This window comes from Aulostomus chinensis, chromosome 15 (genome assembly GCF_037954235.1).
Source record: "Aulostomus chinensis isolate RoL2024-O1b breed Wild chromosome 15, RoL_Achi_v1.0, whole genome shotgun sequence".
NCBI classification, from domain to species: Eukaryota; Metazoa; Chordata; class Actinopteri; order Syngnathiformes; family Aulostomidae; genus Aulostomus; species Aulostomus chinensis.
In genome coordinates this window covers 6,969,261-6,993,386 of record NC_141334.1, presented here as the reverse complement: position 1 = coordinate 6,993,386, position 24,126 = coordinate 6,969,261, and the positions used below count along the sequence as shown (strand labels likewise).

At 38.9% G+C, this 24,126-nt stretch overlaps 2 protein-coding genes across 8 annotated transcripts in view; one reads left to right on the top strand and one right to left on the bottom strand.

Moving 5' to 3' along the window:
- Window positions 1–1,345: 1,345 nt before the first annotated feature.
- Window positions 1,346–23,783, bottom strand: p4ha2 (procollagen-proline, 2-oxoglutarate 4-dioxygenase (proline 4-hydroxylase), alpha polypeptide 2). Of its 7 annotated transcripts, XM_086179386.1 has the most exons (16): window positions 23,646–23,783; window positions 16,007–16,101; window positions 15,210–15,306; window positions 14,429–14,580; window positions 12,498–12,635; window positions 11,932–12,171; window positions 10,988–11,184; window positions 9,875–10,051; window positions 9,322–9,392; window positions 8,527–8,626; window positions 7,796–7,849; window positions 7,186–7,245; window positions 7,049–7,114; window positions 6,106–6,174; window positions 5,173–5,269; window positions 1,347–2,332 (listed from the first exon to the last, which is right to left on the bottom strand). In XM_086179386.1, exons 2-16 carry the CDS (start codon window positions 16,083–16,085, stop codon window positions 2,262–2,264), a joined length of 1,668 nt encoding a protein of 555 aa, XP_086035512.1. In that variant the 5' UTR covers window positions 16,086–16,101; window positions 23,646–23,783; the 3' UTR covers window positions 1,347–2,261. The 7 variants fall into 7 exon arrangements, with proteins under 7 accessions (XP_086035517.1, XP_086035520.1, XP_086035512.1 ...); XM_086179391.1 differs by lacking the exon at window positions 5,173–5,269 and having other exon boundaries at window positions 1,346–2,332; XM_086179389.1 differs by lacking the exon at window positions 7,049–7,114.
- Window positions 23,156–24,126, top strand: part of pdlim4 (PDZ and LIM domain 4) — a 64,862-nt gene continuing 63,891 nt past the window's right edge. Inside the window, exons 1-2 of the mRNA XM_086179396.1 lie at window positions 23,156–23,401; window positions 23,477–23,560. Coding sequence (XP_086035522.1) covers window positions 23,534–23,560 — 27 coding nt within the window. The 5' untranslated portion in view covers window positions 23,156–23,401; window positions 23,477–23,533. The remainder of the gene's footprint in view (window positions 23,402–23,476; window positions 23,561–24,126) is intronic.

Here is a 24,126-nt window from a genome sequence, read left to right as displayed (position 1 = left end):
TTTCTACTGCTTATCCTGTTAAGGTTCACGGGGGGGGGGGGGGGGGGGGTGGAGCCTACCCCAGCAGCCTTCAGGTGAGAGGCGGGGTTCACCCTGGACAGGTCACCAGTCCATCACAGGGCCAACACATAGAGACAAACAACCATTCACACTCACAGTCACACCTACGGTCAATTTAGAGTATCAATCAGCCTCGTCCCCTCTTGGTGTCTTTGGACTGTGGGAGGAAGCTGGAGTACCAGAGAGAACCCACACAGGAACAGGGAGAACATGCAGACTCCACACAGAAAGATCCCGTGCCCGAGGTGGGACTCAAACCCGGTACCACTGCAGCATTCATCGAAATAAAAAGAAGCTAGGCTAACACAAACATTAGAAGCAAGAGATGGCATCCCAGTGCCGTCCTACCAAGCCCGTTAAAAACAGCTCGTTCAACCAGTGAGTTGAGCAGAAAACCGAAAGGTCAGCACAAACCTGAATGCATTTACTGCATGTTTAAAAGACTCTCCTTGAGTATTCCCTGTAGAACAGTAACCATAGAGTAATATTTATCGTAGAAAACCAAATAAATAAAACAGCAAGTTTAGTGTAGTTGAGCCTTTTCCAAATGTGATTTCACAATGTATTTCAAGGGAAATTTTTGGGCTCACAGTTAAACGGTTACAGAGCTGGGAGTTACGTGGTTGGACACATGCAACCCATAATTCTCAATATGAGCGAAAGTCAATACGGTACAGCCTAATAGTTTAATGTACATTCCGCTTTATTCTGTTTCCTGTATGTACTGCTGTGCTTTTATCCCACCAAACCATTGTCAAGCTTACCAGTGGTTATGTATCCACTTATTGGGAGTAAAAAGGCTTTGACATACTAGTTTTATAAATCATTGATTCAGTATTTTAGACAATGCACTTGTTCGGTTAGCAGCAGTCACTAAGCTTCAGAGCAGATGGGGAGATTCAATGAGCAGCTGCTTTAGGTTTATTTATTAATGAACAGGCATGACAGTGAATTCTAAGGCCGGAATCACAAATATACCTAAGTTTTCCAAAATGATCCTGTTATCTTTAGAAAACATGATAAATCATCTCTTTGCCTCTAGAAACGTGCATTTCGTTTTCTTGAGGTAACAGAGTAAACATACGCATTATAGTATGGAAGTGCTTTAATCTAAAAAAAAGATGTAAGTATTATAAAATGAGATTTAAAATAAACATAATAGGGTCTTCGCCTGAAGTACCTTCAGGCTCAGGCCCTAAAAAAAGTAAGTCAAGCTGTCCTGTGTCTCTGTATCATTCTGAGTATTAAGATAATGTTTCATATGAACTCACACATGTCCACACGGCACATTTTAATAAAAGACTGTTTATTGGCTTTCTTGATTGCCATTTTGTGGAAAGAGCAAACAATGCAGAAACAACAGTGTAATAATTTAAACACTATATAAATAAAAGTCTTGGACATTATTTGTTTTAAAAAAGTGTCTCGGTTAGGTTGGAAGCAGGATTTATTTGGGTGTAAATGATGAAGGATGACATGGTAAGAGAATGTTGTGTTTAAAAGACTGACGGTGACGCGTCACGTTTTGCCCAATAATATGTTTGTAAGTCATCGGTCCTGAAAGCTGACTTCAGTACAGGTCGATAACGCAGAAATACAGTTACACTGTGGTCCACTGATTAATACTTAGCAAAACCGAACAGAAAATGCTTCTTCATGTGGTTTATGATCGTACTTGTATGAATTCAAAGTGAATCTTTGAACCTGTCAGCATTTCATCACATATTTGGTATGTAGACCTTCATCAAATCAGTAAGGGCCTGTCTGTGTCATCACTGAGGACTACGCTCTTTTATTTAAAACTGTGTAAAAAAAACTTGAAGCATTTTGCGAGGAAGACACTGTCCCCCTGAGAGCTGTCTATTGGCTTTGGTATCAGTGAACCATGAGGCAGTACACACCGGCTCTATCCATAATTTAGTCTGGAACAAGTGTGCACTGGGAAACAACCATGGAATTTGTTATTTCCAATGACTGACAGTTTTATTTGGACAATATTTAACATTTGTTAATCCTGTAGATGAGTTGAGCAAAAGAATGCTTATGTAAGTGTGTGAGTTTCATCATTGCCAAAATAATGGCACTCTGAAAGGGCTGTTCTGTGTGTGTGTGTGTGTGTGTGTGTGTGTGTGTGTGTGTGTGTGTGTGTGTGTGTGCGTGTGTGAGCGTGTGTGTGTGTTTGCATGGGTGAGGGTCAAACTTCAGTCCACTTCTGTCAGACCACAGGGTCTCAAGAACTCTTGTCCTCGCTCGTGAATCCACTTGTTTGACACTGAAAAAAACCCAGAAAATATTTGAGTATAAAACAATGCCTGCATACAGAACTAAATGTTCAGCGCAGTAAAATAATTCTTCCAGTGATTTACTTTGTGTTCATACGTGAGTGATTGGATCGGATCACATTATTGCCCCACATTACTCTCTACAAAGATTGCAAAGACTCACATAGCCAGTAACGTGTTTTTTTTTTTTTTAAATTCTTCATGGACTAAAAGACGGTGCTGTAATAATTTACTAAATGCTTGAACCAGAAACATAAGAACTTGTTTTGGGTTATGCAACAATGGTTGTTTGTTTGGAACTGTTAAGATTGGCTAGGTAAAAATGTAACATGCCAAACTTACAAATAATTTAATGAAATATGCAATTTTCTTGCAAAAACGATGTAATTTTTATATATTACATAACTTTTTCATCTGATGTATTAATTTCTCATGTATACCGATAATTACATTATGACCTGGTTTAAAAGAGAAAAGAAATGATATACTGTACCTGCAACTCATTATCTGTAGTTACATGTTCACCTGTACCAAGTAATTACCAGGTAGTGTCGTACCTTATCATATTAGGGGAAAACAAGTTATTATGTTATGGTTCATACATTTGGTCAGTCATGACAACAACAAAATTGTAGGGGGTTGGTAGTTGTTACTGTCGAAAGCGTTCATGGAAGAGATATGTGTAACTGACAGAATCTCTGAAAGAGGAAACACCTGCACGCTTCTTGCTCACTTTCTGGGACAGTGGGGTAAAACACCCAATTTAAGCAACAACATCTTGCAGGGGCTGGCAGGACTGAGTCCATTCTTAGCGTATCTGTTACAAGCTGGGGTCAGAGGTCAAGGTCAAACCTCCTATGAAATCACTGCATTCAACAGCAGACCAGAACAAACTGTTAAAACAAAAATGCACATGAAGATTAAGACACAGAGGACCAGTGGGATATCTGCTCAACTTCCATCACTGCCATTAATGGTTCATAAGATGTTCTCTCATGTCAAGTACAGTGTTTTAGATTTAAAAAGGGGCACAAATCTGTTTGATTAAGTAACTCTGTCTGGACACTGGACCGCTGCAGCTTCCGTGAGACGTCTCAATTGACGGCCGCTACACTGATCCAGTTCAGGATATTCGCCTCTGCTCTCGCCAAAGTCACAATGCTCCAAAAGCTCACACGAAGCCCTGATGAAAATCTGTCCTCTCCCTCCTGGCTTAAGCCCATTCTGAGGGACACTCTAGCTCATGATTTACATGACTCCTTGAAAGGAAAGTTTATTATCCGTGACTCACTGTGGCCAATCTATGTTATAATGTTACCAGGTACCACATGTTCCGATTAAGGCCAACTAAGACTTAAGACAGGCAACATCACCATTAATACTCTTACCAGATTCTCTGGTCTTCCTGACTACTGTGAGCTGTTTGAAGCATTCTTTTTCCTTAAATTTCATGCATAACGTATTATTTATATATATTATAATAATAAATAATAATTATATATATATACACATATATATGTATGTATATATGTATATATATGTATGTATGTATGTGTGTATGTATATATATGTATGTATGTGTGTATGTATATATATATATATGTATGTGTATATATATATATGTATGTGTATATATATATATATATATATATATATATATATATATATATATATATATATATATATATATATATATATATATATATGGAACATATTTTATTGCCTCGGATGAATGCTTGACCAAACACAGAGCCTCTCTGCAGGAAGATCAGGACAGTAAGGTACATACTGCTCACTCGTGTATAAGGCCATGAAGATCCAGCCTCAAAACATGAATGTAGCAAACAGAGCGCTGACTTCACTCTCTCATACAGCCTGATATGGCCTCCAACATGGGAGATGCAACCTGGTGAGTTGTCCCACCCTGACCATGGCCCAGCCTGGGGCCAGGGCCTAATGACAATCTTGGCTCATACAACCATGCAGCTCTCATGCTCTTACTCCTCCCTCAATAATGACATGACAACTTGGTGGTGCAGTACAATGATGAAGAGCAGAGGAACTGAAGGTTAATCAACCCATCGAGGACAAGTGAGGGACAAAACTCTGACAAACTGACTCAACATGGAACCCTGTACATGGGGAATCGAACCCTCCCCGGACTTTGAACTGGAAATGACTCCCATGCATTGTTCCTTAAATTTTCTCGGATGAAAGCCTTAATCAAGTGCCTAGGAGGCAAATGTTTTGCCATAGTAGCAGCACTACAGGGTAGTACCGCAATTTAATATAATCACCATATACATCACTCGTAAAGGCCAACATGGCCAGCATGGAAAATCCCCACCGACTCACAAAGTAGGACGAGCCAAACGATTGAAGTTGATGGTTCATTTGTGAGGCTAAAAACTGAAAGTTTGCACTTTTTTGTACAAAGTTGATGTGCTGATCCTGTCTGAGGCACCATCATGTTAATGTAGTGGAAAGAACACTTATTTTTGGCAATATCTGGAGTGACAATCGTGACCTCAGTTCTAAGCGACAGATCACTTTATCTACAACTGTGCAGCCACTTGGGATTTTGTCAAAACTGAACGATCATTTTGATGAATGTTTGATTGAGAACCAAAATTGTGACACCTGTAAGAAATATGTTTAATAACATACAATAGTGTAATAGATACTCTGGAACTGTTGTGACAGTGATTTCAGTCTAATTGAAACCATGGCAATTTGGTAACCTCAATTTAATGAAAAAAATATATAGATGCCATTTAATTCTACTCAGTGTCTCAATACTTCTTTGTGACTCATTACAACTTTGACTCACCCCATTTACTTCCTACTAAGACAGGACAGGCTGCATGTCTGGTCCTATAGTCGCCCTCTCCACTCTTGAAAAGATTATACCAGAACACAGCCGTTCCCTGTGTGGAGCAACAGTTTGGAAACATCACTTGTGCATTAGAGAGAATGAACACAAAGTACACACAATGAGACAGATGCTGCTGCTGAGAGTTGCTTCACAACTATGTTTCTGCCTGCCAGTTCGAATTACCAATCTGATGAAATCCACTTCACAATCACAAGGCAAAATATTAGCTGCTTTGGTCCAAGACACTTAAAATTCCCATGCAATATTTTGCTGCTGCAGTGTGAGGTTGTTGCATGGAGTGAAAGGGATTCCAAAAAAAAAGATATTTGGATTTTGCATGGAGGTGGAGACAAATGTGTGCACTGAGATGTAAATATCACTGCCTGTGTCCACAAGGTGGTGCTAGAGCACACACATTTTGTTGCTGGAGATCATGAGGAGTGTAATTCCAACGTGAATCCGATGATAATTGTTTATCATTTCCTGTAAGTACTGGGTAGCACAATAACTATGAATTACATTAAGCTTGTAGATGTCTTTAGGCCAGGACTCTCATCAAATATGTGAAGTTATATTTAGGGTCTTGTTTCCTGTTCTATGGGGAAATTGGCCAACCAAGCCTGCTATTTCCTGTTGCCACTAGGTGGTGCCAAGAGTAAACTACTCCAAAAATGTCCTTGGCTACAACTACGTCTCTCTGACAAGTTTGTTGGAAATCAGGCTCATAGTTCTAGTGTGAGCTTGCTAAAAATCAAAACAGGCAAACCTCCCCAAAACATGACCTGCACTTGACACACATCATATCTGTTTTTTCAGTCACCAAAGTGAAATAAGCAGCTGATGTGCTATTCTATTTATCAGACGTATAAAAATACAAACACTTATCACCTTTCTGGGCCAGATTGATGCTCCGAAGTCAGGAAAGACCGTAGCTCCTCCTGCCTCAACGTCACTCATCTAAGAACAGACAACACACTGATTACAATTACAAATGACATTACTTAAAGAATACTCACTGATTTTCCATCATACCCAAATGATGCATTAATTTATGAGGAAAATATACATTCGTATTATGATGCCACATTAGTCATGTCAGCATAACCAGTGCAGCTGCTCCATATCTCCATGGGTCTTTTCCTTGCTTTTTTGACCAGATATTAAAATATATTAAAAAACTCCATCCAATTTTTTTGTTGTTGTTGCATGAACTGAGTCTTATTTCTGTCATGGATGCATCTACCTAACCATCATTCCCTAACAAGAAATAAAAGCTTGACTGTACGTAGTTCAAAGAACCTCAATCTGTCTATTCAAAGGGGTTTCCCATTTATAATGTTGATTAATAATTCTAAAAGCACAATGCACCAGAGTCAACAGCAAAATTCAACCAGGAATATATGAAAAAGACTAAATACCTTATTCACCAACAAAAAAAGGTTCCTGTTTCTCAATATGTACACCGGTACATACTTTTATTGCTCATTGTTAGCATGGGGACAGCAGAGTGCCTTCTATATCAGCCTGTTAATGGGGGATGGCCAACAAAACTCTCCACAACATGTACTGGAACTGATTGACAGAAAGGCTCATTTATCGATTAAATTTCCCAGTGGTTGTTCATCATATTTTAGGATATATATGCATATCACACCCCACACGCTGCAGTCCAATTAGTGGAACTCAATCCAGTCAATCAATCCAAGTCCAAGATTGAACCAGAGCTTATGCATACGCCCAAGAAGCTAAAACAAAAGGAAGATGCGATGTAGATTTCGGGTGACTGCCACTACTGTCCTTCAATCAACGGCGACTGGATGCACGTACTTACATAGTTCAAAAAAGTTGCCACACGATTTCCAGTGCCTAATCTTTTGAAAGCATCAGGCTCATCTTTCTACAAAGATAAAATTCAAGAGACAATACATGATGAAAACACCTCACACTGGCACACGCACACGTACTTACGTAATTTAGGAAGGTAGCAAGTCTATTTCCATCGAGCTTGAGGTTGCTGTCAAAAGGACGCTGCAACAGACGTTTATAACTTTAACCCATCACCAAAATGGAGCCACCACTAATGGCAGCAACTAGATCAAATGGAATCGTTCTATTGTTTGTAAAAAAGTTGAGAATAATGGCGTCAGATTTCAAGCAGAAGAGCGTAATGTATGTAAGCTTGTGAAGACAACATGGGCCAAGGCTTAATATGTTCTAAAAACATTATATTAATCAGAAAGCTAGTTACTAGAAGACACTTAATCATTTTTATCAGACAGGACATTCCCTTGGGTGTCCGTGACAACACAAGAGGAGTATTTTTATTGCAATGACCTTTTGCATTTTTTGAACGATAAATTCAATAACTGTGCGGCAGAACTGCAGACAACTGCAAAGATGCACATAGCACATACAGTGATAGATCACACAAAACTCATGCTTGCCAGAGACAACACAGAGAAAGAACACAGAGCTCAAAGCTGTCAAGTCTGAAAATCATCTGAGGAGAGAACATCATCTCTCCCATTTTCAGACACAAGCACAGACGCACACAGGCTTGATGACTACGTGAACTCACCCTTGAGAAGTCGTAATGTGGCTCGTACTGTCCTCCAACTCCGTAGTTAGCAACCTGGTCATCCATTGACAAAAGTGATTCATATAAAAGCTAATAAGATTACACATGCTTTGGGGAAATGTATCCACATGTATTGTTGATATTATGACTGATTCGATTTAGAAGTGATACGTAAATAATTAGAGGATAAAGACAGCTTTTTTTTAATTTTGTCAATTTTCCTAACATATGTTAGGGAGCAGGTAAGAAGTTCACATTAGATATGGCTGCTGATGTGATGAAGCTGGTTTTAAGTGAAGTTTAGAGACTGTAAGCACAATGAAATGCCCTGTTATTTTAGAGGTTTAGTGGTATTTGAGGTCTGTAGGAGGTCTAGGTGTCTGACACATTGTTTTTGGAATACTGCTTTTATGGGTTTTGAAGGTTACTTTTCATTGACATCACAGCCTCAGGAGAGGCATGGTGAGAACATGCAGCATATCTTTTGTATTTTGAGGGAAGTGACCCATCGCTCTTGTCTGTTCAACTGCCTTCTAATGTTCTTGCTCAGAGGTCAGAAAGAGAACACCATGGCAAAGATCTTTGTGCAAAATAGTGCAGCAGGAGAATGCCTGAGCATTAATTTGACCTCTAAACTGTGAGTCTTAGGTCTGCTGGCTCACGCCGAGTCATTTAAATCACTTTGGTAAATTAAAATCTTCCCTACTTCTTGTAGTTCAAAGATGCATTACCTGTAGTAACTCTGCAGTGTCTACTGTAAGGCCAGTGATGTCTTGTATTCTCTTGTTGACTCTGGCAATGACAGGGCCATCATCTTCTTCTAACCATGCACTGGACAAACACCAACATGTATAAGCACATAGAATATCTTACACACATCTTAGAATTTAGTGATTCTTGACCCAAAAGTCTGGTAAAAAGGACCTACTTATTAAAAAAAAATAATCAACTCGTTCAAATAGTAGCATAATCCCTTTCATTGCTTCATCTTATGCATGAAATAGTTTCCATTTCTTTTACAAAGAAATTTTGAGCCCCTGAAAAACCCTGTAGTTGCACTGTGCACTTTGGAGATGTTTATTCAAAAGTCTTCAAGCGTTTATCTTGGAAGGCCACCCTGAGATCATTGGACCTTATGGCTTCTGATGACCAGCATTTTCCACTTGATCTATTTTCTGTTAATGGCCTTTGTGCTGCAAAATGTCTCCATCTGTATCCAACACGTTTACATCCCACTCGCTAGGTCTCGATTCTGTCTGACAAGCTGTTCTTTTGTTAGCCATTGTTTTATTGTTCGACACTGCAATCTAATCAGTGATTTGTTTTAAATGCATATCATTTTTATATTTCCCCTTCACTAAAGGAGCCAGAACATATTTTTGACATCATCATCATATGTGAAAATATTGCCCAAATTACAACACATGAAAAGTTTCAGGTAAGACATTGGGACAAAAAAACAAAAAAATTATTTCAAATAATGACAAGGCAGTACATCAGAACAAGGCTGGAGAGTTATTACTTACCTTTTTGATACTCTGTAATTGGCCGTGGTCAGGACTCCTGTTTTGGGGTCACGGACAGTAGCTCTGGCAAGCTTAAAAAGTTAGAGAACACACTCATTAACCCATCATATATATTATCATTCATTCATCCAGTAAATGAACTGAGGATGTAGGAATTATTGCCCTGATTTGAATGTGTCCTTACATAGCCACTGTACATTAACAGCAAACATTTAAATGTCCATCAGATTTCAAAACCTCCTGTTTAGATTTTCTTCTAAATACTGATCTTATTTTTGTTCAGAGACACCTGGTTGTAGTAATCTTGAGGAGATTTTGTTTTGGACAGCACTATGTCAAACAGTAAATATTTGAGTTTGATATCAACTCATTAAAATAAAATAAAAAAACTTAACAAAATGCTAATTTTTTTAATTTTTGCAATAACTGACCACCCTGGTTGAGAAGATGTGTCCCTTCTTCATGAACTAAATATGATCAGCATAGTGTCATGTAGAATCGTTACATTTCAATTCAGTTTCAAGGATTCCAAATTCCATTGCTCCTGGCTCACCCTGGGTTTGGCCAGCTCTTTAATCTTCTCAATCTCCTCGTGGGAGAGGAAGTCAAGGTAGCGTACAATATGAGGGCTGTCCCACTCATCCTCCTCCATTGCAGGCTTCAGCAGCAGATGAGGGTTCCTTTTACCATCCGAATAGCGGCAGAACAAGCGGCTACGCCTTGCTTCAGTCTGACAAAATAGAAAAGATCAACATAAAGTTGTGTGTTGTGTGTATATACCTTATATAAATCCATCCATTTCGGGCCAGCAAATAATTCTATCTGCAATCATTCACTGTTTACAGATAGTCTTGTCCAGAGGAATTGAGACATTTCGTTGGTCTGCCCCTAAACCATGAGCCAAAGGTTTGCGCCAACTTTCTGCTGATGCTGATTTTCATTTATTCAGCATAGCAATGGAACCTTAATATGATGAGTATTGGGTAAAATAAGCATCTTTGCTCAGGGTTTAAGTTATAAGCTAAGCTTTGTGGGAGTATCAAACATAACTTAATTATGGGTAAAGATAAAAAATAAATGCTTCATGCATGTCCTGACTGTGGGAGCGAGAGTTCATTACCGATAACGTGGCCCATAGCTTTCAGAGACCGCAGTGCATTTATAAAGTAAGCCAAAGATAACCAAGTAGATAAACTGCTCAAGATGTCTGTGATATTGCAACACTCACATGGCACCAGCTTTCACTGTCCGACTACACACAACAAAGGGCACTGTTCATCGTTCCAAAAAACAAAAGAGAAAAAAAAAAGACACACATTGTGTTTAAGTGATTTATATTTTTGTTTTTGCTACTTGGCTTTCAGCAGGATACCTTCACCAGGTGAGTATTGTCTTGATTAAGTTAATCACACCTGCTACATTAATAAAAATGTTATTCTAGATTACAGCAACAACATAAACCTGCACAGAATCATAAACTTATGTTATGTAACTGGCTCTGTTACAACTCTGTTTCTTCATGACTGCTGCTGCTTAAGACAAGACGTGTGTACCGTAAGAACCAATGAATCCATTTCCTTCCAGAACATTTGTTGGAAGTTATTATAAAGTTTAAAACAACACAACAAATATAAACGTCTTTCTTTCCAGCCTGCCTCATTCTCACCATTTTGATGCCCTCTCCTCTGCAAAGGGCCTCATAGGTTTCTCTCTCAGGCAGATGGTCTTTAGGTCTGTCGTAGGTTCCCAGCTGGATGGGCTCTTCTGAAACAGGCTTCTCCTCCTCTTTCTGCTCACTGCGCTGTTTAACCAGTAACCGCTCAAAGTATCGCAGGTTTCCTCCTGCCCTCTGGTGGCTGGTATCTGCAAGTGCAAGAGAAATTGACCTGTCATTGGATGAACTCTGATGTCTTTAGAGTTGATACTTTACATTATTCCTCATAACAACAAATAAGGGCGATGTCAAAATGTCATTGTCAATGTCAAAAATCTTTGTGGGTGTAACAAACTGCCCGACAAAAATCAAAGTCATGGGAACATTTTTTGCTGCTGAATGTAAGCATTTCCATTTTTGGTGACAGGACATTTATCAAAATGAGTTTGATGCGAGTAAACTGTTGGATCTATCCATAGAAGGCTGACGACAAAAATTAAGTAGTAACTTCTCAAGTTAATTTTGATGGGAGAAACTGCAATATTATTAGTATTAGTATTTTACACTGGCCATCACTAAGAAATTAAACATTTTAACTTAACTGGTCTACTAGTTATGGGTTACTGTTTAACAGTCATTCAAAAAAGCACTTACAAAGAATGAATCTCCTTCAAAAGATTTCCTACAGCTGTAAACACAGTCCTTAAAGCTGAGACTAAAATATCTGTTGGAAGCCACAGACCCCTACTTTGAATGGGCTACACCCTGCTGCACTGGCCAACACTGAGCACAACCACAGTGAGAGAGGAGAGAGGTATCGTGCTATCAAAACCCACAGTAAAGGACCAGAGGATAATGCTGACTCAGGCTAAAACATAACTCATATGAAACATGAAATTTGTATGAGTTTACGTTGATTTCTGATATCGCCTGTGTTAGTCTTTGCTGTATCTCACCAATGGCCACCAGCCGGCGTGTCAGCTCAATGGCTCGAGGCAAGTCTCCCATTTGGTAAACGGAGTAGCTGAGGTAGTCCAAAATATCCGCCTTGGAAACCACAGCTTCCTCGCCAGCATCCAGCTGCTTCAAGGACTGCTGCATCCACAGCACAGCATGGTAGTAGTCTGCATCATTATAGGCAGTTTTTCCCATATCGAAGCAGTCATCCACTGTCAGCATGGCATTGGAGTGCATACCTGGGGAAGGATCATGAATTAACACACTTCTTGAGGTTACTCACTGTATTAGTATACTGTGCATCGGTTCAAAAAACTCCATTTATTGTTCAAATCCAGCAAATGTGTGACAGTGCATCTCTAATGACCAAAGTGTGGTCATCCATGATTTTAAGTCCCTATTTTTACAATTTGAAGTATCTGTCGGACATCAATTATCAAACAGAAATGAACATCCATAGTTGCTGGATGATAATCATACAGGCTTGGTATAATTTGCCCTCTTCTTTTTGCTTATTACTTAATACATGTTGACCATGTCACAACATATCACATAATCCGATTACCTGGGAGCTTTCCTTTGGAGAAAGCTTCAGAATCCAGTTGGTACGTGTCCTGGAGACGCATCAATGCCTTGGCAGCACCCGTTTCGTCTTCCTCATCTGGGAAGAATTGTCTGTGCATGGACATGTTGGAAATGAACTCTGTGGAGAAACATAAAAACATGTTTATCATTTTGGAATAACCTAAATCTTTAATTATTACAATAACTCAAATGAACTGGACAAATTCACAGCATGTAAAATTAATAAAACAGGTTTTAAACATGTGGGCCATACGTAGACACAGCACATGCACAGTAAGATGCTTAATAAACTATGACTGCACGTCCACATCAAAAGATTGTATTACTCTCAACAACATTCACATCGTTTTGATTTGCCATGTTCTGAAAATGAAAAAAAAATGAGACAATGAATATAAAACAGCTGAAACGTTGTGATTATGTTGTTACCATCAACTCTCTAAAATGACTTTAATTACACTTACGTGGCCCTATGTTGGTTTGGATGTGTTTATCACAGAGAATGAAAGTACTAATCCAGAACGCCACTCTATATTTAGCTATTTTTTTTCTTCAAAATTCCAGGACTTTAATCCAAGTGGAAAAGCAAAGTCAGGGTGAGGTCAGCAGAACTGCTGTGCTACAAACAACATAAACCAGCAGGTGGAGCTGCAGCTCTATTATTGAAAATTAATGAAGCTCAGCATCACATGAGTTTTTCTTTTTCATTGTTTAATCATTTTTTTAAACTAATGTGCGTGTAATACTCCCTAAACGGGCCATTATTTGGTTGCTCGTGATGAAGCTGCTTTATCGAGTTCCCAGCTTTCTTTGTTCAGTGCTCATTTAGGTCAAACATACAAACTTTCTCGTTCCTCTGTTGCACGTTTGTGTTCATTTGCATTTATTTCAAAAACAAACCTGCCGTGTGGTACACATCCAATTAATTATATTTCCAAGACAGTTTAACTTGATTGTTACACCATTGATTTCTCAGTAATCTACTATTGCAAATTTTCCAAAATATTACTGTTAACAGGCCATTAAACTCAAAATAATCCAAATTAAAACAACAACTAGCTGCCACGTGTCTTGAACTCATAATTCACAGTGACCAGAAAAATCTTTGGTCCCTATCAATATTTATTTCAATGTCGTCATTGGAAAGACAAGTGAATACATGTATTTTGCTGATTATTAAAGGGGGGAAAACACACATGCGATGATGCAAAAGAAGAAACATTACACATTAATCTGAATAAAAATACTTGCATTGTACACTTCTCATGGCCACGTATTAATATTTTGTTGTGAGGTACAGGATACACACTCATGCTTAACTTATCCGGCTTACACAGATGTAGACCCTTATCTAAACACATCCTCACACACATCAGACGTGGCCAAACTACCAGATGAGGAACAGCTGCAGCTAAAACATGACGACCTCAGTTCTCTTTCCATTTGGAGCACAGAGTATTTGAGCAGCCAAGTCTGCAATCAATGTGCTCCCACCCCTTCTTTTTTTTTTTTTAAATACACACACACACACACACATATATATATATATATACTCACCATACTCTGCACATTACAGATAGATTTGAATTCTGTGCTGCAGATGCCTTACAGTATTTTATGGGAGGAGGTATTACACCAATGCCAATAGAAAGGCAGGAACATAAGTTAGCAGTTGGAGCTTTGGCTGATGCAGTACAAATGGGATCCAAATACACATCTGCTAAGTTTGATACAGTTTCAACTCAACACTGAGACCAAACATTGTTTCCTGGCTTATCTTGACTCTGCTTACTCAAGACACAGTGGAAATTAAACTAGTGAGAACATGAACATTCTAAACTCTGAGGAATCACATCACTCTTTCCAAGCTCCAATCCTCCTTAAAACATCAAACATGGGAAATTTTCTTACCATCTGAGGGGTTCTGAAGCACCAGGGTCTCCAGTTCGGACCACTCTGTGTTCAGCCTTTTCATCAGCTTGTAGGCATTGACAGGGTGAGCCAGGTAACCCTCTGGGTCAGAGGTGGATATTCTGGTCAGGTCATCCAACTTGTTAGCCCAGCTACAAGGAAGACAAAGTGTTATTACTAAGAAGACTTGTCTAAATGGTGGCGACCGGCTAAGAAAAGACCAGACTTGTGACAAAACAAACCATTACTTTGAGAAAACCGACACCGTTAAAACCATTCCGTCTGAAACTTTAGGTGACTCAAAATAATTAAGCCGTATGTCTGCACCTTTTAGGGCATGTCAATGAAAACAGTCTTTGCGATGAAGTGAGGGAAGCAAACAGTCAATATCAATCCAAAATTGTGAATCCACAATTCAAGAGCTGCAAAACTTGACAGTGAGTCTAGTCTGAAATTACTGGGAGTAAAACTTAAATGCTGGAATCCAAATTGTAAACTCAAGTCCCACGTCTAGTGTTTAATAGAGACATGCATTGTACAGATTGAGGGGCCAAACACGGAATTTCTGAACCCATATTGATAATATGAGATTGTTCTGGGAGATTTTCATGATTCACAGTTCAAACGAATACAATAAGCATAATATGATGAAATACAATGACTATTAGGAGCTTCTTCAAACTGACAGCATCAGAATCACATGACACAAGCCGGTCAATGCTGGCTCATCATCACGATTGGGTTGTTATGTTACGAGGAGGTTAATCAGTGGTCAGAGTACCTTTTGACTGCAGCTAGCTTGGACTCCTCTGCTTTTATGTAGGCTCTCAGAGACTGGACCAACTCTTTCTCTGTGTACACCAGGTCTGTCATTTGGCCTACAGAGAACAATAGAGAGTTAGACACTTAGCTGGGTAGGACAAACTGCACAAATGATAAAATCAATCATAAAAGCACAGGGAGAGGTCCATCTATGAGTCTCACAGGGGAAGCTTGCTGTCATGCATCGCTAACAATTCCATGGAAATGGTCAATAATTGCTTCACAGTGGTTCCCAGTAAAGAAAAAATTCCACTGACTCATCATAACTGGCTATCCAAATACAATAAATCTAAGTAATGAGACTCACTCTTTACCTCCTCCTAAATGCAGCCTGTTGAGTACAAAAATACGGTATTTCACCTCACTTTGAGTCCAATTACAAGTAGGAATAATTTATGTGGTCGTCCTAGCATACATCAAGAACAAACTCATAGTCTATGAAACAAAGTGGACAATATTCTGTTTTACCAGTTAATTTTGGCCATGTCAAAAACATGCCAGTGTGCCAAGCGGCCTTCATCGGCTCCGTTTCGGCCAATGGCTCTGATGAAGACCACTAAGCCGAAACATTAGCATGTTCTTTGACATGGCCAAAATCAACTGGTAAAACAAAGTATCGCCTATTTTTGATTTTTATCTAAAAAAAGAATTAAAGCATTTTCTATTGAACCCAGTCCAGAATTTTTTAAATTGGACTGAATAGAAGCCAACAAATGGTGAATTAAACAAAAAATGCAGCCAGATCTTTACCCTTACCTATCGACGTGAAGACGTCTGCCTGTGTTGTCCAGCAACAAAGCACCGTCCAGGACATGAATGACAGGAACCTCCTCATTTTGTCTTTGAATTACCTGCAATGGCAACAATATGACATGCTGAAGATTTATGTGATAATGTTTCATGTTGAAGATACTCATCATGAAAAAAATGATCATGGATGGCATGATGTAAAACTGCAGTATCCCTTGTAACAGACTCGGTAGAGCTAGAAATGCCAGAACTCAGAACCTGCTCACTGTGCAAAAACGCAAGATTACGTGCTTCACACACAGAACAGGGATCTTCAAATGTATAAGAAAATAAGTCAATGCCCACAATAGTAACATTATTTATCCTGTCAAATGAGTCCAACCAGAGAGCAAGTTTAGGGAAACTGAGATGAGATGAAAGGAAACTGGGTTTTTGGTTCTAGAAAGAGGTCATTTTAGATGGTGTGTTACTCTGCTGTGACTCCGTGAACATAATTTGCTGACTATCAGGTTCTCTCATAGAAAGCCAAGGTTTTTCCTCAGTCTCTCCTCCCTCTTTCAGAGCCAGATGTCATGTCATTTCTTTACTCATTGAATTCACATCAAAGAGCATGAATTATCAGAGTTGTACTGTGAGGAAAAAAATCGTGATTGTTTTGAAAAGGCCTTAAGTTTCACTATTAACGCACATCAGTGTTTTGTTTGAACAGAGGTTCTTTCCCTAAAACTGAAATATTACACAGCATCAATTCAACCTCGGCTCAGAATAAAATCTCTGCATGTCCTTGCAAGTTGTCGTTACATCATGACTGCACACTGGACAGCTGTCAGATGAGAACAGTTGACAAAATGTTGATGCACGTTTCAACTCAGTTTAAATTTTGGCATGAAGCTTTAGACACGTAGGCTCCATGAATAGCTGGAGTGTGTGGTGTGTGGTGTGACGTGATCATCACACTGCTTGAACATAACTGCTATATCATTGATATTGTATTCATTCATTTCCACTGTTTGTTAATGTAATGTTCACTTAATCATGATTAATCAAGTTTATTGAATTTGTGTTCTTTTGTGTGTTCTTCATTAGCCATTCCAACTACTGAGAATAAGTGTCCTTATTCAGTGACCACTTTAATAACTGTTTAACTTGCTTTATCTGCATATAGACTTCCTGTCTGATATTTAAGCTGTGAAATATAAATGTTTTGCATTTTATATTTCTAGGTTTGAAGTGGTCTCTACGGTGCATGATACAACAAACAAACTGTGAAGCAAGAGTTTGAAACTGCTTAATTATGCCACGGGCTGTTACAACCCCCAAGAACTGAATGACTGAAGAGTCAGAAGGCAAACCTCCAACAAAGACAGCATTAAAATACAAATCTACCTTGAAGTTAAAAAAGTTCTTCCACGAATAATGCTCCTCCCTGGCACCAAGAACCAGCCTGGTTGTTTTACTATTATCCTCCAGACATACATGGAAGAAACCATAACCACCTCAACGCAGCTAACAATGCTGTCTCACCTGGCCACTCCCCGCCCAGCTCAGAACTGAGGCCAGCTTTGTTTGGGATTTTCAGAGCAGTGAGACACTGTTCCACGTTCTCCTTTTGAATGTGGTCTAATCCCACTTTACCACATGACCTCTCAGTAAAGAGTGTCTGCGTTAAACAAACACATCCATACTCCAAAATGTCAGCAAATGCACACACTTGTTTCTGTCTGCTATCCAATAGTAGGCTTAGAGAGACAGCGGGTGTGAAGCTCAAAACTGTCACCTTAACTATAAGTAATTGTTAGAGTAGTAATAGCAACATGGTGTGGAATCTGCTTCAGGGGGGGAAAAAATCATTCCTTCATCATGACAACGGCTGTAAAAGTACAAATGACGTGCTGTAAATCAATTAAGTAATGACAACATCAACGCACTCAGCAGAAATGGGGCGCTTAAAGCTGGCAAATGTCAAGTCAAAGATTACGCAATGCGCAAACATATCATACTAAAAATATTCTGCTGAACAAAAACACTGAGCGACCCATCCAACCACCGCAGGGATCCCTAACAGTCCACCTCCCACCAAGTCTTTGTGCCAGAGTCTTTGTGCCAGGTTAAACTGATGTCATTTTCATTGGAAGAGTGTGACAAGAATCACGAATATTTTTCTCATGTGACATTCCCAGGGTGTTTCTTCTTTTTTTTTATAACCATAGCTTTTCTTGGGACTATTTTTTTTGGTATCATTTACAGTCATTACGCTTTGCTTTTTATGTCAGCTGGCAGCGTGGTTAAAAAAAATGATCAGCAACCCTTTACAAATTTCTTCAATATGTATGGGTATAATTTGTGGTCAGAATCATAAGTGTGTGTGACCGTGGTACCACTTTACTGGTTACCTAAATTCATCCCAGTGATTGAGGACTTTAAATCCATGCATTTACATTAAATATAGCATCAATCTGCTGACAAAGCTTTAACTTGAACATCATGTTCCCACTGGATGAGAAATTTTATATTCTTTTAATGTTTGCTCACTGTGTTCCTGCCTTCTCTACACATGAAGTGCTGGAGAACCATTTGGAAGGATCAGAGCAGCAGTCCACACCACAGGACAATCCAGGCGACTATTTTGCAGGAACTCACAGCCAAATGCAGCCACTTTCTGAACAAAACCTAAACCCTTGTTTCTAATTAATTCATGATTTAGGAGAGTAGCATATCTGTCTGAACTTGTTAGAGGTTATCAATTGTTAAGAAATGACAAGACAAACACTCATGAATACAGAAATATTCACTTTAAAATCCAATCCAGCCTCCTTGAAGAATGAGTTAACAGAAAATACAGCCACCGTGCCATGCATATTGAACGAGTTTCCGATATGTAACATTGTTTACCAAAAAGATTAAACATATTGGTTATTCATGCATGGCCCTTTGTGTTCAGTTTGCTTGAGTGCACATTGCCCATGGACTAGTCTGGGCAGAAAAGGCAGAGCTAACATAACATTTTGTTGCTAAAGCACACTTCCATTTAAGTCCAAACAATACAAAAAATTCTACCTATCTAAACAGTGCAAGAAAACCAAACTTGAATTTGTCATGTGTATCCATGTGTATGAACACCACCATTACTAATTTCTTAACTGTTTTGAATGCTGGTCTTAAATTTATACATTCTCAGCACTTGCCGTGTGTTGCCTCAGAGTCCTTTTAGCTTGCTAGGTGTCTGCGGCTCCAGATTACAGTTACCTCAGTCCCAAGCTACTTGTAAATGAAAGGAGCAAATTTCTCTCTCCAGTAATTTAGAGCCAGTGTGCTCAGAGCAAACACTGTCCTGCCTGTTGTTGCAGGCTGTAACATCCATGTCACATTCCTGGAAAGAGGCCTGTAACATTTTCTACTGAGTGAGTTTGACCCTTGCCTGGCGTTTCAGACAAATGTGAGGATATGCACTGGAGAGCAGGATACGATAGGTCAAGACAGGACAGAACCAGGCAGATGCACTTTGAAGAAATACTGTGGGTTTCACCACTTGAAGTATATGTTTCTTGTTTCTGTTTTCCCTCATGTGCTTTTGCATGTATTTTATGAGTTGTATGTGAATGACATGCAAGGCAATACTCGAGTATTAACTATGACAATACTCTGAATAAAGCACTGCCACATCAACAGCATACACCAGTAACCTTAAAAGGAACTTTGTTGATTATTTGTAGTTGATTTTACAGTCAGATGAATATTCTGAGCTACTTTCCTGACCAGGCGCAGTTATTTGATGCAGCATCTCAAAGCCTCACCATAACTGCGGTCAACAAAACCACGTATTTGTCACCGATCAGAATAGCAATTGTTACTACAAATGGTGTTCGGCTTTGTAAGAGAAGCTGAGAAGGAGTTTGAGCATATCAAATGCAGGAAAGTTGTGATATGACTTTCCAGCATTTTTTGGATGCTTTATAGACTACCAAGTCATAAGTGTATTGAGAAAATAATGATAATAATAATTGACAATAATAAATAATCTGTGGAGCTGTGGAAACATGAGCGATCAAAAACAAATGTGACTCACTTTTTGGCTAGACTGTCTGGATCTAAGGCCTGTAATGGAAAAGTGTTTTTCCTGACATGCAAACTTTTATTCAGCGAATACAATAAAAAACATCTGTAATGATATTTTCTGTCTGTTCTGGACCTCACATTACATCCACGGAGTGAAACTGGCTGACCAGAGCCGCAGCTGTCTCCGGTCACTCGAGCCAAGGTGGGAAGTTATTAATAACACACCTTCTTTTTCTTTCTTTTTTTTTTTTTTTTAGCAGCAGAAGCGGATAAAAATATATATCAAAATGTTCAAATAAGAACATAAATACAAAAGAACTATTGTCAAATGGCAAAAGTACTTGGCTCAATGTGAGTAGCTGAGAGCTCACAACAACTGAAACACCCCAGTTTGTTAAAATGTTCAATAATTGTAGGAAATGTGTTCTACAAAATAAACCTCCCTTTCCCTCAAACATCAGCACCGCCAAAGTCAGACCTTTAAAGTGACCCCAGCTTATTTACAAAAGTGGTTGAAATCTATTGTCATGGCGATATGCCACTTTCCTGCTTGCAGAAGCATCAAGGCAAAGCACTTTGTTCTATATTAAAAACTGAAAGCAAAGTTCAAATTCCAGAGTTTTGATTAAACAAGCAAAGAGTCAGAAATCAACTATCTATGAAATAAAGCATGAAGATTGCATTCCAGAAAGCTGAGGAGCTTCTAAGTCTGGGTAGATAAGATACTTGCAGGCTCATTCTATGCTGTGAAACCTGGCTGTTAAACAAAAATGTCTGATGTTGAACAGGAATTTTTCTGACTGAGATTTATCAGTAGGCAGAGAGGTTCCTGTGCTCATCACACTTTAAGGCGCAGACCAAATGTGGACGTAAAGTAGGCTACAGATAATAAATCATGTATCATGTGAATGTACAGTATCCACAGGCTGTGAACATGCTCAGGCAACCCCTGCCTGTCGGGCTCAAGGAGATTCAACCCTTCTCTAGAAAAAGGAAAAACAACTTCATATTCAAACTTGTAAAAGGTCACTGTTGTGGCTTCTTTTTTCATTTCACTTTGCACAGAGGGCAGGACAAGAATAGCTCCTCTTATAAAAGATTAGCCTTTGATTTAAGCTAGTCCGTTACAGTTTATGGGTGTATTCCAAAATATTTAGTACAGGATTGTAAACTTTTAAATATTTGCTCTTGGCAGCTGATGCAGTGATTAGGTTCTGCTTAGTGTCAACAGCCACCTCTGCATCCCCACATTGGTTTTTGGCAGCAAAGCCAAACTCAAACTGCACTGAAGTGTTTTGACTCTAATTACCCTTTAATATCAAATAACAGGGTGGATAAAGAATAGTTTAAGAGATTTTGCAACTTCATACATTGCATCATGTAATTTCAGTTTATCCCTGCTGGCCCATCAAGGCAAGATCATCCCAACATAAGTAGTGCTCTACAACAGTTGAAGTCAAGACGTTGGTAAAGCTCCCGTTTTTAAATTCTTTTTAGCAATACCCAGCCCTAATTAGTGCACAGCAGTAAAAACGAGAAAGGTTGCAATTAAACAGTTATTTTAATCATAGCTTAGTCTGCTGATTTTCATGATGAATTGATTCGCCTTTCAGTGGACAAAATTGCAAAATGAAAAAAAAATCCAGCAAATAGTTTACATTTTCACTTGACAAAAGACTGAAAGAACTAATCAGTGATCAAACCAATTTTTGATTTATCTTCTTTAGATGAATACATGAATCACTCTGACAACATATAAAGAGATGCTCATATAAATACATTAATTCAAGCATGCACCAATATGGACGTGAACTCAAAAAACACACACAGGGTTTTTGGGACTACACAAACCACCTACTTTCAAAAGTGTTTGCTGGTATGTAAACACTGAGCTCCATACAACTAATATTTGATAAAACTGTCACAAATATTGAGCTAAACACTGTGCAGGCACAATATTGAGCACATATTTATTATGATATATATATATATATATATATATATATATATATATATATATATATATATATATATATATATCACTACTTCCATGCAACATAATGAAGCAGCCCCACACTGCAGTTTCAGTCCATCATCCATCCGTGTATTTATCTGCCTGTCTGTCCCAAAGGGTCCTGTGGACCCAAGGCACTTTTCTTATGACTGTCTCTAGAGCTCAGACTCAGCTGGGGAAGAATACTTAGTGTTTTCTGCACCATCTGCTTCAAAGAGTCTGCAGAATGAGTTTAAATTCCATTAAATTATTCCTCCAAGCATTAATAGTGCTGTAAAATTGATGGAAGTCGGAGTAAATTAATAACCATCAATACTGGATGTGATTTTATTATTAATTGATTCTTGGCCAGATCTCTCTTGAAAAACATAGATTTTAATCTGATTTTAATTAACCTTTGGGAAAATAAAGGTTAAATGAGAAAAGAAAAAATTCACAGCGTTTCTCCATGTATCACAGTTGAAAGGCTAAAATCCGCTCCTCACTTTTAACACCAAAAAAGAAAAGCAGACACATTTTATGACTTGACCACAGTCTCTCCAAAATAATATCCCTGTAGCGTCCTGGCACCAGCAGCCATTGTCGTCTGTACTCTCTCTGTACATACACTGCAAATATATCTTTAACATATGAATAAATGGATTAACCAGGCATCAGAAAATTCAACTCCCTGATATCTGCTAAATTCTAAAAAAAATAAATAAATAAAAAATGCATATCGGATATTGGCCAAAACAAACAACCAAAATAACATCCAATATGTGAATTCGTAGTTTGAAATGATCCATTCCCATGATCCTCCACGACCAGTCACATTTAGTTTGTGGTCCTCACCACTGTGAAACTACATATAAATCAGCACCATAGTTTTCCCATTCCTCCCCAAAATCCACAGACCTCACTGTCAAGAAAAATACAGGCTACACAATGCTTTTATTCTCATTTTTTGTGGGTGGAAGTATGTAGACTTTTGGTCTTGTCTGGCAGACTGATCCTGAGCCTGCTGCTCATCATCTCCTCCAGTTGCCCCCCTCCCGCCAACCCCCCGCTAGTGACGTCACCCTGAGGACAGTTGTTTCTAGAAATTCCCTACGCTTCAGCTCTTTGGTAGCCTACTTTCGCTTACATGTGCAGATATTTCTGGAGCTTTAACACGGAAATCCACGCCACTCTCATGGTCAGAGAAGAATTTAAAAGCCATGCCGTAAACACCAAGACCACCAGGATGCTGTGACGTAAAGTTAGCTTGAAAGTTTCCCAACTTTCTCCTCTTACCGCCGTAAAACAACACGGCGACCTCACGGACTCCCAAATTGCACTGCGACTAACATGTCGGTAAAAAAATAATCTCGAGCTCTCTTGTTTGAGTCTCTTGAATATCGCTAATGTGTCGCTTCTACTTACAGGTTTGATCCCCCCCCCAAAAAAAGCTGTTGGACGCAGATATTTACAACCATCCCAGCATGTTCGCGAGGCACGCGAACTCAACGGTACACACACACGCGTACACACACCCCTTCCAGTGATGTCATGGTGGGTCCTGAAGGTTATTTGAGAGATTTTAAATTACCTTACCTTTAGTGTCTTGGGGGAGTTTGACGGCTGATGTCACCTCGAAGTGTGGACGCAATTTGACTGGGTACCCCGGTGTTACAAGGAGGACGGGAAGGGTGTCGTTGCCACGTACAGAATCGTTTAACGTCTGACCTTAATACTCCTAATAGTTGCGCAGTAACATTCTCCCCCTCTAGTTATATACATTGCCTATAAGTATATCTCAACAGCTTTGACTTGACTTGCATTGAACTCATGGCAGATTTGTGAGCATTTTTTTCTCCAGTTTGCATGATATTGGATGATACATCCTTTTTCGAATTAATGCACTCCTACATATTAATAGGAAATATTGTTGGTTGTTCATTGGACAATCATAATTTTCCTACTCAAATGATCAGCAATGTTGGATGACGGGCACAGTTGCTTTACATGTGTAAAACAAGGAATACTCTGATAAAATAATATTCTATTCTAATTGTTATTGAATTCTAATAGAGAA

Coding starts and splice junctions, on each gene's coding strand:
- p4ha2 (XM_086179386.1), bottom strand. CDS start 16,085: ATGAGGAGGTTCCTGTCATTCATGTCCTGGACGGTGCTTTGTTGCTGG. Junction 12,172..12,497: donor CTCCAAAGGAAAGCTCCCAG/GTAATCGGATTA, acceptor ATCCTTCCCCAG/GTATGCACTCCAATGCCATG. Junction 8,627..9,321: donor AATTACAGAGTATCAAAAAG/GTAAGTAATAAC, acceptor GTGTTTGTCCAG/TGCATGGTTAGAAGAAGATG.